General features: G+C 53.4%; 1 protein-coding gene across 1 annotated transcript in view; it reads left to right on the top strand.

Moving 5' to 3' along the window:
* Nucleotides 1-13,814, top strand: part of CDH26 (cadherin 26) — a 41,089-nt gene extending 27,275 nt beyond the window's left edge. The window contains exons 11-18 of the mRNA XM_030309091.1: nucleotides 709-948; nucleotides 2,262-2,483; nucleotides 3,025-3,155; nucleotides 4,763-4,840; nucleotides 6,413-6,511; nucleotides 8,217-8,270; nucleotides 10,757-10,831; nucleotides 12,883-13,814. Of these exons, the coding sequence (XP_030164951.1) occupies nucleotides 709-948; nucleotides 2,262-2,483; nucleotides 3,025-3,155; nucleotides 4,763-4,840; nucleotides 6,413-6,511; nucleotides 8,217-8,270; nucleotides 10,757-10,831; nucleotides 12,883-13,029 (1,046 nt within the window). The 3' untranslated portion in view covers nucleotides 13,030-13,814. The remainder of the gene's footprint in view (nucleotides 1-708; nucleotides 949-2,261; nucleotides 2,484-3,024; nucleotides 3,156-4,762; nucleotides 4,841-6,412; nucleotides 6,512-8,216; nucleotides 8,271-10,756; nucleotides 10,832-12,882) is intronic.
* The last annotated feature ends 2,015 nt before the right edge of the window (nucleotides 13,815-15,829 follow it).

Raw genomic sequence — 15,829 nt, 5'->3', positions numbered from 1 at the left:
AGAGACAGAGCATGAACGGGGGAGGGGCAGAAAGAGGGAGACACAGAATCGGAAACAGGCTCCAGGCTCTGAGCCATCAGCCCAGAGCCTGACGCGGGGCTCGAACTCACGGACCTCGAGATCGTGACCTGGCTGAAGTCGGACACCCAACCGACTGCGCCACCCAGGCGCCCCTACATCCCCCAATCAGTCTTAAGTGAGGAGAAAGAAAGGGGGTCCATCTTCCAGGGATCTGAAGAAATGATGTAGTGGGTCCAGAGTACCCATTATCTGGTGTCCCCTGGTGGCTGACACCCTATAAAACTGTAGTGACGACCAGGATTCTGATGTGGACTCAGCCAAGATACAGACCATTTCCGTCACCACCTCACACCGTTTCACTCCTGTCCCACCCCCTTCTTGATGCCTGGCATGATCAACACCCAGAAAAACGAATGATTCTATCCCACCTGGTTCTACAAATGATTTTGGGTGGCAAGTGTTTTGTTCACGTACCCTCCCCAGAGATTCCAAGTTTTCCAAAAAGCAGGAAGACAGGTCAAACACCTACTGTAAAGCTTACGACTTTGAAAGGGAAATGGAGTCAGTCTTTCTGTGGATCGGCTCTCTTCCCCGGAGGGCGGCAGGGCTCATTTTCCAGGGATTTGTGCGAGTGGAAAAGGTTCTTTCATTAATGAGCAACCCTGTCTGGAATCCCTGTGTTCCAAGGCCTCCCGCCGCAGACCGGGACGGGGACCCTGATGCTTTTCCTGTCCGACATCAATGACAACGCCCCCGCTCTCCATCCGCATTCTCGATACATGGAGGTCTGTGAGTCTGCGGCGAACGAGACGCTCCTCCTGGAAGCGGAGGATGGAGATCTGGAGCCCTTCGCAGACCCATTCACGTTTGAATTGGACAAGTTGTGGGGAAATGCAGAAGACACATGGAAACTGGGGGAAAATCGGGGTGAGTATTTGTTCTGGCCAAGGATAAAGGATTGAAGGCAACCTGACTCTCACAGACACAGGCAAAAAAGGAATTTATTGGCTTATGTAACTGAGAAAGATGCCAGGTAAGCCTGTGTTCCAGCAGAACTGGGTCTAGGTGCTCAAGGGACATCCCTGGACAATGTCTGTCCTTACTGTGGCTCTGCCTTTCTCCGGGTTTCTTCTTTTGCACGCAGGCTCTCCTCTGGGGTGGCAGTGTGGCTTCCGGGAGTCCCTAGGACCCATCCTAGCACCTGGCAAGAAGATGAATGTCACTGTGTGACCTGGGTCGCCTGCTGGGAGTTGGGAAGGGCAGATATGTGGACTGGCTGGTTCCAAGTCCACGCAGAACCATGCTGGGATCTGGGCTTTATACCTCCTGACCCACCTGGGCTGAGGGTTCCGGAGGTGCGGCTCTCCCAAAGGAAAACGGGGGTGCTGTTACCGGGAGGAACCACTGGCATCCGTTGTCAACATTCTCCTTTGGGCTTCTAGCAGCGTATCTGCAGAATGTCACATGTCTTTTAGTTGCCACTGTGAGCTCATGTTTATGGTTCCCAGACCCAGAGTGTGTAGGGAAACACTGAACTTTTTCCCACAAGAGCTCTGGCCTTTGCCCTTGGCTTCCGGGAGTTGCTCTCTAGGCCCTTGGGACGTCCTGCCTGAAAGGAGTGTTTCTGCTTACCTGGGGTCTTGTGCCAATCGGATAGGAACACTGGGATTTAGGGTGGATGCTATGGGTCCTGTGGGCATCTGGCCATCTCCAAAAATGCTGGAGCCCGAGGTCAGCCGTACGGGTGGCCGGCCAGGTTTACATGACTGAGTCTTGAGAAAGATTCTGGACACAAGGCTCAGTGAGCTTTCCTGGTTGGCCTTGCTCCAAGAATGTTGTCACTTACCTACGCGGGAAGTGATGCTGTCCTGACAGATACAGAAAGTGACACCGTCCTGACTCCACGGATACTTCTCTGGACTCTGCCCTATGTGCTTCCTGCCCTGACTGATTTTAATCTCTATCCGCTTGCTGTGATAAACCATAACTATGAGCACACAGCCTTCAGTGAGTTCTGTGGGTCCTTGGAGAAAATGTTCAAACCTGAGCGTGGTTGAGAAGCCGCGGACTTGTAGCAGGTGTCAGAAGTGGGGGTGGTCTTGGTGACTGTTCCCTCTCACTTCGAAGTTGGCTAACTTTTGTACAGAGCCTTGGCACATGGTAGGCACTTAGTAAATACCTGCTGAGCAGATAAGCAAATGAACGAGTGAATTGCACGCAAGGTCCGTTTCCTTTTGCAGGTCGGTCAGTTGAACTTTGGATGTTGAGAAGCCTCCCGCCTGGGAATTACTCAGTGCCACTTTTCATCAGAGACAAACAGGGACTTTCCCGGAAGCAGTCCGTCCACGTGAGGGTCTGTTCCTGCCCTGATGGAGTCACATGTGAGGAGCCGTCGGTCACAGGAGCTGGGCTCCTCGTGGGGGCCCTGGTCCCTCCCTTTGCAGCGTTCGTGGCTCTAGCAGGTCAGTGGTCTGCGGAACTGTCCTCGGGATGCGGCTCCTCTCCCCGGCCTGTCAGCCGGCAGTGTGGAGTCCTCCCTCCGGGGCGGGGAGCGGAAAATGGCAGAGATCAGTGGGATGCCTTGAGAATGACCCCTAGGCTCATCGGAGTCACGGACTCAGATCAGACTTTCCCGACCTGGTCGGACATGCTGCCTGTCTGGCGAGAGCAGCTTCTATTCAGCCGGCGGCTGTTGATAGCAACGGAGCCCGTAGACGAATGCTATGCTTTGCAGTAACGCCGGGGGCCACAGTGTACAGATATCTAGGCTCCTGGGCTGGGAGGAGGCTGACGAGGACGATATTATCGATTGCCTGGTATGAATCGATTCAACCAATAGTTATCTGGCACCTGCTCGGGCCCCACGCTGCACTAGTCCTATAGCTACAGAGACGATTGCGGCCCAGTTTGGCCGTGTCCACTCATGGCCGAGTTGCAAGTTATCAGAACCAGATCCCGTCAAAACCCCCGTCTGACTCATTGTCCTGCCTGGTCTCATTGTAGTGGCTCTGCTGTTCCTGCTGCGGTGCTATTGTGGCTCCGAAGCCACAGGGCACGGACGGTCTGTCCCACGTGACCAAGGCCAGCAGACGCTGATCATGTATAACGATGAGAGCAAAGCCATCTCGACCCAGGTAATGGGGCCTCACACATCGTGTTTCATGCTGGTGATGTCCGCAATTCACAAGGCACACCTTCCCATTCATTGTGCCTTCTCTCATCTCTTCAAACTCACGCATGTTTGAGTGGAAAATGGGCAAAAAAAAAAAAAAAAAAAAAAAAAAATCCCGTGAAAATTGTCCAGCTCAACTACATCGATTTCTTGCGTTAGGTCGGTCATTCTCAACTAGGGGCAATTCAGCGGGGACGCGTGGCGATGTCCGGAGACGATTCTGATGGTCATAATGGGTTGGGCTGGGGAGACGTGTTTTTGGCTTCCAGGGGGTGGAGGGAGGCCAGGGCGGCTCCCGAATGTCCTCCAGTGCACAGGACAGGGAGGGGGCTGGCCGAGGTGCCAGCCGCGCTGAGGTGCAGAAGCCTTGCTTAGAGGCAGACGGTGTCTGCCGCGTGGAGCTTCTCTAGATGGAGAGCGTGTGAGGCTCACCCGTGAACCGCCTGGGGCAGGGGTGAGGCACAACCCGGCCCTCCGCCCTCTCCCGGCCGAGGCTGGGCACCGAGCTCACCAGCCTGGCAGGGACTTCTCATTCTCTTCGTCACAGCGAGCGCGCCATTCACCCTCACGTCCTCACCTGCGCACCAGGGATGGCAAAGTCCACCTTAGAGACCGGCTGTGGATCAAGCAAGACCTGCCCGTGGAAGCTTCTCACCCTCCCCAAGACACAAGGCGATCGGCAGGTGACTGTTGGGTTTGCAAAGCTGCTGCCGCCGCCGCCGACCTTGCTGGGTGTCGTCACAGCCCTGGGCTGGGGTCGGCCGGGCAGCGCAAGGAAGGCGCTGTGAGCTCTCCTGCCTCACTTCACCTGGAAGTGGTGGTTGATCTAAAAACCGAAAGCCAAGAAACGCGCGGAGGGAGCACCACCCTTCCTGCGCGGGGGACACGGGACGCCCCATCTTGCTCCCGTCTCGGATCTCCACCCACAACTTTCTCCTGGGACAACAAGAGACTTGTCGCGCCAAGTGAGACGTTTTTGGGAAAAGACAGTCTAATTCACTTTGGCAACGTGCTTGAGTAAACAGGGAGATGTTCTCAGAAGTGATGGGTGGTTGGAGAAGCTGGCGGTGACCCAGACCCCTCGGCTTCTTCTCACATTTGCTCTTCCTTCCTGGCGTGAGGGAAAGGGAAGCGACCGCCTTGGGCCATGGTGTGGGTGCACCTGCCTGTGCGCCCACAAAGGACTGCTCTGAGCCCTCCCGGGGTGGGGTCGAGAAGGCAGGAGGTATGGTACAAACTCTCCAGTACACACAGCACGGCCCAACCCCGGGGACCCCGAGAGCGTCGCCGCGAGCCTTGGAAGAGAATGAGCTTTGGACTCTGAGGCCCCATCACAACAGTCTTTTTCACCATCATTTCCTGTGAGACGCAGAACAACAAGAAACTCTGCCTCCTGACCAGCTGTTCCGAAGCCGTGGTCTGGATTTACGGGATAGGTGTATTTTCCAGAGTCGGGATGTTTCCTGTGAGGGTGTTGATCCGTGTTTGGGATGTCACTCCTTGCTCTCTGCCTTTATTTCTGCCGTCTGTAATTTCAACCCCGTCATATTTCTTTCCGTGTGCCCACAGGGAAGGCCAGATGTCAGGGATCAGATGTCAGTCCGGTTGCTAAACACAGCGGGGGCGGAGGCCGAGCTCGGTGCTCAGGTAAGCACGGCCCGTCGGCTGCTTGGGTTTAGACGGAGGGTGGCTCTGCGGAGGGTTCCCGTGGCAGGGAGCCCCCAGCCCACATCCCTCACGCCCCTCTGCGAGCCCGCTCCGTGCCTGCCTGCCCCCTGCCTCACCTGCAAAGCCCTGTGACTCCACTCGGCCTAACAGGTCAGCAGCATCCGGTGACCCCACGCCCAGATTTCAGCCTCAGCGGTGCCACCCTCACGACCTTCTGCCACACGCACATGCCAGTGTCCTTTTTACAATATTTCTTTCTCCCGGTGGATTTCTGTCCGGATAAAGCACGTTTCTTTAAACAGGAAATCCTATATTTCAACGGTAAACAAAAAACTAGTTTTACCTGTACGAAGAGCTGAGAAGTGGAAAGTAGATACCATTGAACTAGAACCCCGTAACTCTGGGTAGAAAATGCCACCTGCCAAAGGCTCAGGTCTCTGAAGAAGGCAGAGACGGGAGAGCCACGCTGTCACCGGGTGGAGACCCCCCCCCCGCCCCCGATGCCATCAGGAGTGTGGATGAGGAGTCGGAGGGGGAAGCATCGTCTCACCCTGCAACTCAACGTCATTTAAACCCGTGTTCCCAAACCGGCCAAATCTTTCCTTCTCTACATGATAGATGATCCGACTTCAAAGACAGCGAGTTAATCCGGGCTGCCATAAATTATTGAGCAGGTGCTTGGCTGGGGGTGAGCAGGGGCCGGTCCACGGGCGTCCCGCCCACCAATCCATGCCCCTGGGGGAGGAGGACTGCTCCTTCTCTCTTGCACACCTTGCACACCGATACCGTGTGAGCTGCGTCGGGGGGCCTGTCAGCTTCCAGAGGCCAGAAGCATTGAGCGTGTCCTAGGTGTGCACCCTGCAGGCCCCACCCGCTGACTCTTTCCCACAACCCCCGGGGGAGGGTGATCGAGGCCTGCCGCTTCTACTTCTCCATATGCCTCTGGGTTCCTTCCACCCAGAAAGTGAAAGTCCCGCAAATAGTAACTTCCCCTGTGGTGACGGGTTAAATACAGTGCCATTCACACACCTTCCCTCAGTCAAGGTGTCACGTATGATTTATTGGGTAACCTGACATGTTAAAATCTGCTGCAAAGTATGAGCTTTGTTAAAGCCACCATTGAGATCCACTCCCTGCTTTATTCTCTTGGAAATTTTGTTTCACCATCGAAGGGCCTAACGGAATAACAGACACCCAAAACAGAAATTGCCGACAGCCCCACCCTTGAATCCAGCTTCGTTGGTCTGTGTCACTGGCTAGGTCTTGTGCACGCACACCCTTGGTTTTCAGGCATCTGCAGCACTACGGATGGAATGTTCCAGTCCCCGCCTACAGTCATGGTGGGCCACCTGCTCTGTCCCCAGCTCTGCTCTTGCATTTTTCCCCCTTTCTCTCCCCTTCCACCCCCTTCTCCTCACACTGGCTCCTATCTGCACATGAGCATAGTGCGAGGGAAAGGTGCGGAAGGACGCACACGCGCGCTCTGCGTGCAGCTGGAGGGAAATGCGTCGTCTTCCGAGTAAATCAACATCCGCCTCCCCCGCCCCCCAGGATGCACACGACGTGCTCGCACCTGCGTCAAGAACAGCAGAGCAGGAATACTTTGTCTTGGGGACTTCAGTGCATTACAGAAGCTCACTGCCTGTTGCGGTAAGAACTCCTAATGTCTGACAGTTGGCTCCCTTGAGAGGCAGCCCTTGTAGAAGATTCTGTGTTGCGGGTAGAACAAACACAGTCAATGAAAACCTTCTCATTTACCTAACTAGCTATGGTTATTGTTGGCTGTTAAGAGTTGTTGTTTGATAGTTTTGATCAAATATGATGCTTCTTTTTAGAACACCCACGAAGAAATACATTTTCTTGTGTCCATCTAAGGGTACCTGAGATAACCCATAAGATTACAAACACGTGGCTTTGGCCCCAATCACATTTCAGCCCTCCTGCCGACTGAGCCCTGACATCCTCCTGCATCGTGTCTTCATGCCCTCTATGTACAAATTCTAGAACTATTGCTTTGATTTTTGGAATGATTTTTCTTTGGCGGGGGGGGGAGCCCGGCTGGCTCAGTCAGTGGAGCACGTGACTCTTGATCTTAGGGTTGTGAGTTCGATCCCCATGTTGGGCGTGGGGCCTTAAAAAGTGGTTTTTCTGAAATCATGTGGCTTGGAAGAAATTGTAAAAATAGGCCAGAGAGTTTCTGTGTACACTTTCACTCAGCTTCCCCCAAAGATAACACAACCATAACATTTTATCAAAACCAGAAAACTGACTTTGGTACAGCACTATTGTTTTTAAATTTGTATTTAATGTTTATTTTTGAGAGAGAGAGAGAGAGAGAGAGAGAGCAAGCAGGCACAACTGGGGGAGGGGCAGAGAGCGAGGGAGAGAGAGAATCCCAAGCAGGCTCCACACTGTCAGTGCAGAGTCCGATGTGGGGCTTGAACTCAGGAACCATGAGATCATGACCTGAGCTGAAATCAAGAGTCAGACGCTTAACCAACTGAGCCACCCACGTGCCCCGGTACAACACTACTAATACGGGTCTCAAATAGAGACCTTATTTGGACTTCACCAGCATAACTAGGTACAACTTTAACAAAAAATGTACAGTTTTGACAACTAAAAGAGGTATTCAAGGTCCAAAAAGCCACAATTTCTATGATGGAAAACTTCTATAAAAGAATTCATGATCTCTATCATTTCATTCTCTTTTCTCAGGCTGTGTTTGAGCTAAGATAAAAAAGTGCTGTTCTTTTTTGCACAAAGATGATGCCGTGGACCCACCCTTGAATGGGCTTGTGTATTTGTGAACGTGCCCCTCTAACCCTGGAAGGGCTGGCTTCGTGGGCCTGGACCTGGTCGGTCACACGGGGCCCTGTGCTCACAAGGGCCCCGTGCCTGGTTTAAAGCCCTGTTGTCACCACCTTGAAAGCCTTACTGTTTGGACAAGGGGCCCACGTTTTCATTTTGCAGCGGGCCCTGCAAAAAGTGTAGCCGGTTCTGGGTCCCAGGGATGAATGTGCCTCATACGCAGATGTTGAGCCTACGCCCATGGCGCAAAGCGAGCCTTCCTGGGCCTTCCTAGACCAAAGATGGGGCTTGAAAATCTCATGTTTTCATCCTCCATCTCCACAAAGCACCATGTAGCTGGCTTGTGGATTTTTGCTATGGACAACAACATTGCCATCACTGGAATTGTTATACCTGTAGTACAAAAGTTAGAAGCGATGTGATTGCAAGAATGTCTAGTTGCACGTTTGCATCCTTGGAAAATTAATATGAAGCCAATAGACGTTCCATCCGTGTTACTTTTCCTTTACTGATTTATGTATTTTTCATCCTTTTTAAAATTAAGGGTTGTGACATGCCTTTTGAGCCAAGAGGCACGAGGAACAAATATTCTACTCCCGTAAGTACAGATGGATGTGTCACCAGGGAGAGGCTTCCCTTACCTTGCTAACAGCTGTGGAAAGCCCTGAAAATTGGAAATTTGAGAAATTCTGCCCAACACCCAAATGAACGAAAAGGAGGCGTGAGTGTGGAGAATGAATTCGAAATAAGTAAAAAAAAACACACATCTAGACTTGGAAGCATAGAGTTTTTCAGTCCCTGGCAAATTCCTTTTGCTGCCGAGTTGCTAAGAACTTGGCCACGGCCCGAATATTCTTTTGCCATCCTCTTCACAGGCTTACAGAAGTTTTGAGCGAAGAGGGCCCCAGAGGCCCTCTGGTTCGTTTTGTTCCTAGACCTTACGAGCAGCAAAATGCTTCTGTTCATCTAAGATCCTGGGAAGAATGCCATTATAAGTAAAACAGATAAGGGAGGCTTCTTATTAATACCCACTTCGAGTATACGGACACTCACAACGTGGACCCATTGCCACAGCAATCAGCGGAAGCAGTGGTTCTGCTGAAAAACAAAAAATACAAGCGAGACGTTGTGGGTGAAGAATGCAAAATCATGTTATCCCAGCACCTGACTCATTGCCCCACAATGTTGTAAATCGGTTGTTAAAATATCAAGAAAATCTTCAGGCTCTGGGCTGATGGCTCGGAGCCTGGAGCCTGTTTCCGATTCTGTGTCTCCCTCTCTCTCTGCCCCTCCCCCGTTCATGCTCTGTCTCTCTCTGTCCCAAAAAAAAAAAAAAAAAAAAAAAGTTGAAAAAAAAATATCAAGAAAATCTGAATGTACGCCAACAGGCAGTTTCAAATATTAAGTTTTTAGGTAGATCGATTTATAATATCAGTATCTCCTTTGATGAAGCAAACAGGAGATGAAAATTTCATCCAAGTTCATGAAAGCAAATTGTGACACTTTTGCTTTTATGAACATGTTGGGGGAGGACTCAATTAAAAAGACGTGAACGATTTTCCATCATATTATAAAAATAGCATTCAAAAATATGTTCAAATAATGTGCACATAGTTAAAATGAAATTCAAGCACTCTCGCTGGAGTGTCCTGGGGGAGTCGTGGCCCCGGGGACACAGGCTGAAGCCAGTGACTCAGTGCGAGGCCGGGAAGCTGTCCTGTTGGTGAGGGCGGGGGCACATGCTGTCTGCGCTAGGGCAGAATGGCCCCGAGTCTCACTGGAGACGGAGAAGGACCAGCGTCCGACCAGTGAGCGCCTGGTGAAGGGCCCGGGTGGCAGGAGAGGTCTCTATCTCCAAGAGCCAAACCTGGCACAGCATCCCCAGCCAGCGCCCTCGTCGGGGCCGCGGGTCCTCAGCACTCTTTGTAGCCGTCCACACTTGCTCTTTGGCTAAGTGAGTTTAGTTCAGGTCAGTCGGTGTGATGTGGCAGGTAGGCAGATATGTGTGTAGATGGGTGCGTGCGTGTGTATACATGTGTGTGTGTTACACATGAACTTGTACAACTGATATCCTATGTGGACATGTGAGGTTTTATATATACATGAAATTGTCCCAGACTTTCCCATTTTTCACACGCTTCTCTGGACCGCCACAAGTACCCCTGCACTCAGGGATGGCCGGGAGTCACGTCAGTGTCTTAAAACACAAATCGTATGGAATTGCGTCCAGTTTAAAACTTCCCGACGGCCTCCCGCCGCACTTGGGAAACAGCCCGCAGCCTTGTGGCCCAGGGTCCTCTGGGATGTTCCGCTCACCCCTGGCCTCCACCTGCCGCTCGGGCTCCAGTCTCTCCGTGCTCCCCCTGGACTGCGGGCCTCTGCTGGGCCTTCCACCTGGAAGGCCCTCCTCCTCGGTGGCCCTGGTGTTCCTTCCTCCCGCTCCCCCTCCTCCCGAGAGGCCTCCCTGGCCCCGGCTGGGCGGGGTCCCCCTCACCGCTGCTCCCCAGCGCCTCACTCTTGTTCCTCTTCACCCTCAGGTGCTCCCCTGCACCTGTGTGAGCACGGGAGCGAGGCCGCCTTGCTCTCGTGCCCCAGGCGCCTTGCCTGCCTGGCCCCAAGCGGCCCCGACTCCCATGATTCAGTTGTGCAAGCTGCGGGCTTAGCGCGCTTCCCCACCGCGGTGCCGCAGCCGTTGCCAGGCCCGAAGCCCCAGACCCGCAGACACTTCCGAGTGAGTGAAGGGTGCCCGCCCACCACTGAGAGCCAGGACCAGCTCTTCCAGAATCATCTGCTCACTGAACGGAGTTTGCGAACCTACCTAAAGCCTGCTGGCCGGTCCTGCCGGGGCTCCCTTCCCCAGCCCCCCAGAGCCGCTGCATTGAAAGGTCCAGCATCGGCACCTGCCGGGCCTCCCCTCTCTCCCGACGCTCAAATAGGGGACGTGTGTGCACACAGTCCTTGGCCTGCCAGTCCCTGGGGTGGCCCTCCGGCTGGGAGGTGGCCCTGTCCCTGCCGGGCAGCGGAGGTCATGAAGGTGAAGGGCCCCCCTCACTGGTGTTGGGGTTCTGCTGGTTGGCTTCGCAGGTGTACCGGGATGCCGTGGTGCCCAGACGATGCCCGGGAGCGAGCGCGGGGACGATGGCGGAGACCCTGAGCCAGGTGGGAAAGGCTTCCTTTTGTCAGGGTGGCTTCCGCTCTGCCTCTGACTCCAGGTCCCCGGACCCTGTTTGGTGAAGCCGAGTGATGCTCCCCTGGCCGTGAGGATGGGTGGCAGGCAGGGCGGCGCCACTGTGGCTTGAGGAACCAGACCTTGGCGCTCCACAGTCACCGCCTGGGGCCTGCCCTGTGTCAGGTCCCTCTGGGGCCCGGCCAGTCCCTGGGGTGGGAGCTCCGCACCTCGGTGAGGCCCCGAGGCCACAGGGAGCGTGGTCCCTCCCCAGCCCAGCGGACGGACAGAACCACAAATACTTTATGTCTCCAAGTCTGGAAGCGAAGGCACACGGTCCCGGCGCCTTTGGGAGGGGGCCGAGTGTCCCGCACGGTCCTGGCTGCGTCCCGAGGCGTCATCGGCCCCGCTGCGGGCAGGGAGGACGGGGAATGGGCCACCCAGACCGCAGCGTCTGCCCGTCTCTCCCTGTGGGGACAGGGCCGCGTCACGCCTGACACGTGGTGGCCATGGACGGAGGACAGAGCGGGTGACGGGTGCTCAGACCCAAGGCTGGACCGGGGGCCGGCGAGGGCCCCTCTCCTTGAATGGCCACCCCCAGCTTTGAGCAATGTCCAGGGGGCCCCCCATCCGCCCGCCTGCAGGGAGACCCGAGCGAGCGGCTCACTGCACGCCCGGCGGATAGAGTCACCGGCACCTGGGGATGGTCAGGTGGCATCTGGCAGCCCCCAGTGGCACACAGCTGCACCCAGGGGGCCGTGGGGAAGGGCCAAAGGTGCCCGCCCGCTGGGTCCAGCCCGGGTCGTCCTCCATCCTCCAGGCAGGAAGGCGGCCTGTGTTGGGTACGAGCCCGGAGCGCTGTGCTCGGTGGAATCGGTGGAGGAAAACAGCAGATTAAAGGCCTGGTTCCTTCCCCGATGAGCCTCTACCTTAGTTGGGGCTTGATGGTGAACTGTTGATCTTGCGGGGCCTCTGAAATCGCTGCATCAGGGCCCAGGGGCCGCTGCCGCGTCGTCAGCCTCGGGGGTTTTGAGCCTGCACAGCGCGGACCCCGCTGCGGGTTGTCATTCATGATCCCTCCAGCGCCCCTGGGGGGACGTGAGGGGACTGGTGAGGCCTCGGCCAGAGCGTGTGCACGTCACCAGCTGGAGGCGCTTCCTTTCCTCCCCCGCCCCCCTGCCCCCCGGGGTGATGGCCAGACGGTGACCACAGTCCCTGAGCGAGCGGACGCGGGCAGGGGCCTACCTGTGGGCGCCTGTGGACACGGGGCTGAGACGCTGCGTCTCCCGCTGAACACAGAGCCTGGGAGGGGCTCCCGTGAGCCCCAGGAAGCGGGGAGCTTGGGGACAGGGATGGTGTCCAGGACCCCTCCATTCCTCTTTCCGGCCTTCTCCCGCCTCCTCCTCGGGCTCTGGGCCCTCTGGTTCTGAACGTCCCCGTGCCCTCTGTGAGCTCGCCCACTCAGGATCTGCCACTAAACCCGCTCCCACCTGGGCTGATGTGGCTCAGGTCCAGACGGCACCCTCCCCGAGGTGCTGGAAAGCAAGCAGGTGGGAGTCTGTCCGGCAAACATTTAGTGAGTCTCTCGGGCCAGAACAAGCCAGAGAAGTCTTCGCAGAGAGATGCCTTGGGCCCTGAAGGATGAGCGGGAGTTTGCTCAGTGGAGGCTGGCAGGTGGGGGCGGGACAGCAGGAGCCAGGAGTGGGGGCATCGGGGTGCGGGTGGTGAGGCTCACCCAAGGGGTCAAGGCGGGGGTGGGGGGGGGAGCCAGGACGCGCAGACCGCGAGCTCGCCACGGTTCCCTCCGGGAGAGCAGCTGGGGAGCGGGAGGGTGGTCTCCTTCCCCTCGGCTGCCGTTTCTGAGTCTGTAGAAACTTCTGAGACAGCCGGGGACAAAGAACAGCGTGCCATTAACACTGCACTGGGGCAGTCCCCCCCGACCTTCCCCTCCCCAACCCCCCCGGCCCCCCGTGGATCCCGGAGAAAACGGACGGCGTGTGGAAGAACCTGGCACTTACCTTCTCTTCCCCTGGCTTTTCTCCAGAAGCTCTGTGGCGTTGACGCCCTAGCAGGTGACACTGGTCACCGGCCTCACATCTACGCGGAGGAGGGAGAGTGCGAAGGAGCGGAAAGCCTCAGTTCTCTTGCCTGCTCGGAACCGGACTCGGGCTTCAAAGGCTGCTCCGCTTGAAGAAATGTGTGCTGAGTCAGGTGGTCCTGCCTAAAACAGCCCATTTTGGACAACTGGGATAATTCGTGGAGGGTATTCAAGGGAGTTCACCTGCTATGCTAGTCAAGGGACTTTTCTTCTCCCCAACCCTCCTCCTAGTCCTAAACTAAGGGTAAACTGTGAGGCTGGATTCTGATATTTTCAGACCAGGCATCTTGAGCCAAAGCAAAACAACAGGTTATGCTTTTTTATAAATGTGACTTGTCAGATTTTTTTTTTTTTTTTTTAAGAGAGACTCCCTCCTTCTGTTAACAGCCCAGCTCTGAGGGGAAACGAAATGATAATTTATAGATTAGCCAGCAATTTTGTGACAACAGGTTAATACTGGGGGAAAATGTAAACTAGATAGTTTTTAGTGATTATTTATTTCTGTAAGTATGATTCTGCTTTAGTTTAAGTAAAAAAAAATAGATAAATAGGGAAATGTTTTTGGAATATTTGTGAGCAGTATTTTTAGTGATGGTCAAAAAACAAATACTGGTTCCTTTGCACTTCTTGAGTAAAGAAATATGTTATCGTAAGACAAAGGATTATGGTTATCACTTTATAAGCTGTACATACTTTAAAACATGAATAGGTGTAATTTAACTTGTATTTATTACATATGAAAGAATTTATATACATATGTAACAGAATTTAGTAGCCATGGAATGAATACATTCCAATTAGATTTTATCTTTAAGCAAAACTCAAACTTGGGACACGTGGGTGCCTCATTCGGTTGAGTGCCTGACTCTGATTTTGGCTCAGGTCATGATCCCAGAGTTGTGGGATTGAGCTCCGAGTTGGGCTTTGTGTAAGTATGCAGCCTGCTTAAGCTTCTCTCTCCCTCTCCCTGCCCCTACCCCTCGTGCCCTATCGCTCCCTCTCTTAAAATAAATAAAATAAACTTAAAAAAAAAGAAATATTACAAAAAACCCCAAACTGAGTTTTCACTTGTCTACTTACTGCTAGTTTAAGTGTGTGTGTGTGAGTGTGTGTGTGGGGGAGGGTAGTTTCTTTTAAAATTCTTTTAAAAAATTTAAATAGTAGGACACTTGCCCTATAAGGAGTTCTCTTGTCTGGGTAACAGATGTACGTGTGGCACAGAAGCGAATGTATGTTCCTCACACGAGGAAGCCCCCGCTGGACCGATCGTTGGACCACCTTATTCTGGACTCAAAATGAGGGAGATTTAAATATGTCTTGTTTAAGCCGCAGCTCTTTCGGATTTTCTGCCACTCCTGGGCAAATCTAATGTTAACTGACACAAAAGAAAGGACGAAGCAGGGCACCTGGGTGGCTCAGTTGGTTGAGCGTCCGACTTCGGCTCAGGTCATGATCTCGCGGTTTGTGAGTTCAAGCCCCGCATCGGGCTCTGTGCTGACAGCTCAGAGCCTGGAGCCGGCTTCGGATTCTGTGTCTCCCTCTCTCTCTGCCCCTACCCTGCTCACGCTCTGTCTGTCTCTCTCTCTCTCAAAAATAAGTAAAGATTATAAAAAATAAAAGCAAAACAAGACAAAAAAACAAAAACAAAAGAAAGGACCAAGAGAAGCGAACCGCCAAGCAGTAGAGTAACAGTAGTATGATGATGTTGATAGTAACAGAATAAAAACAAGATAGTTTTCTTGTGTGAGTAATTTTGCTCAGCAAAAGGCTAGTGCTATCAGGACACTTTAATAAATACATTGGCTATCTAAAAGCCTATGGCCAAAATTAAAAAAAAAAGTATATAATTGATGGGCACCATCTTTTGCCGTGCCCTCTCGTGCCCCGGAAGTATCAGGAGAAACACGTTGGCTGTGGAATCAGTGAAGTATTACATTAAGCAGTTTCAGCTGACTCAGGGTTACAACTTCCCCTTCTTTCTGAAGAAGTATTTCCTTCAAAGAAATCTCAAGGGTCTGTACGTGGTTACTTCCCTCATCACCTAGGGCTCTGGGTAACTGAAGAGGAAGAAAAACCATCTCGGAAACACTGGGACATCGACGTGGCACCTGAGTGTGTACAATAGCTGTGCGGATGCTTCACTGATTCAGGAGAGAGTCCAGGACATTTTCTGGGTAATTAGGGATAAAAGTAACTTTTTAGAAAACTACACCTTTTGAGACTGAATTGTTGCCAGGATCAGTAGGTGGTCATTAGACCTTCCTGGATCTGAGGCAACGGCCAGAAAACCAGGGCAGTGGGGCGGACATGGTGCACCATCTGCCTTTGTAAATAAAGTTTTATTAGCACACAGCTCTGTTCTTGCAGTGTCTGTGTATCATCTATGACTGCTTTTGTGCTGTCACGGTACAGCTGTATGCCCACGAAGCCAAACATATTTAACGTGTGCCAACCCTTGGTGAAGGCATTTTTTAGTGGAAACTCCATATCGTATCAAACATTTGCATTTTGGGGCGCCTGGGTGGCGCAGTCGGTTAAGCGTCCGACTTCAGCCGGGTCACGATCTCGCGGTCCGTGAGTTCGAGCCCCGCGTCGGGCTCTGGGCTGATGGCTCGGGGCCTGGAGCCTGTTTCCGATTCTGTGTCTCCCTCTCTCTCTGCCCCTCCCCCGTTCATGCTCTGTCTCTCTCTGTCCCAAAAATAAATAAAAAAAGTTGAAAAAAAAATTTATAAAAAAAAAAAAACAACATTTGCATTTTGTGTTTTAAATTTTTTTTTCAGTTTATTTTCTTATTTTGAGAGAAAGAGAGAGGGTGTGCAAGCAGGGAGGGGGCAGAGAGAGAGAACCCCAAGCGGGCTCCGCACTGTCTGCACAGAGCCCGACGCAGGGGCTC

The sequence above is a fragment of the Lynx canadensis genome, chromosome A3 (assembly GCF_007474595.2).
Source record: "Lynx canadensis isolate LIC74 chromosome A3, mLynCan4.pri.v2, whole genome shotgun sequence".
In the NCBI taxonomy this organism is placed as follows: domain Eukaryota; kingdom Metazoa; phylum Chordata; class Mammalia; order Carnivora; family Felidae; genus Lynx; species Lynx canadensis.
The sequence above is the reverse complement of the archived record's forward strand: the minus strand, read 5'-3'. Positions and strand labels throughout refer to the sequence as shown.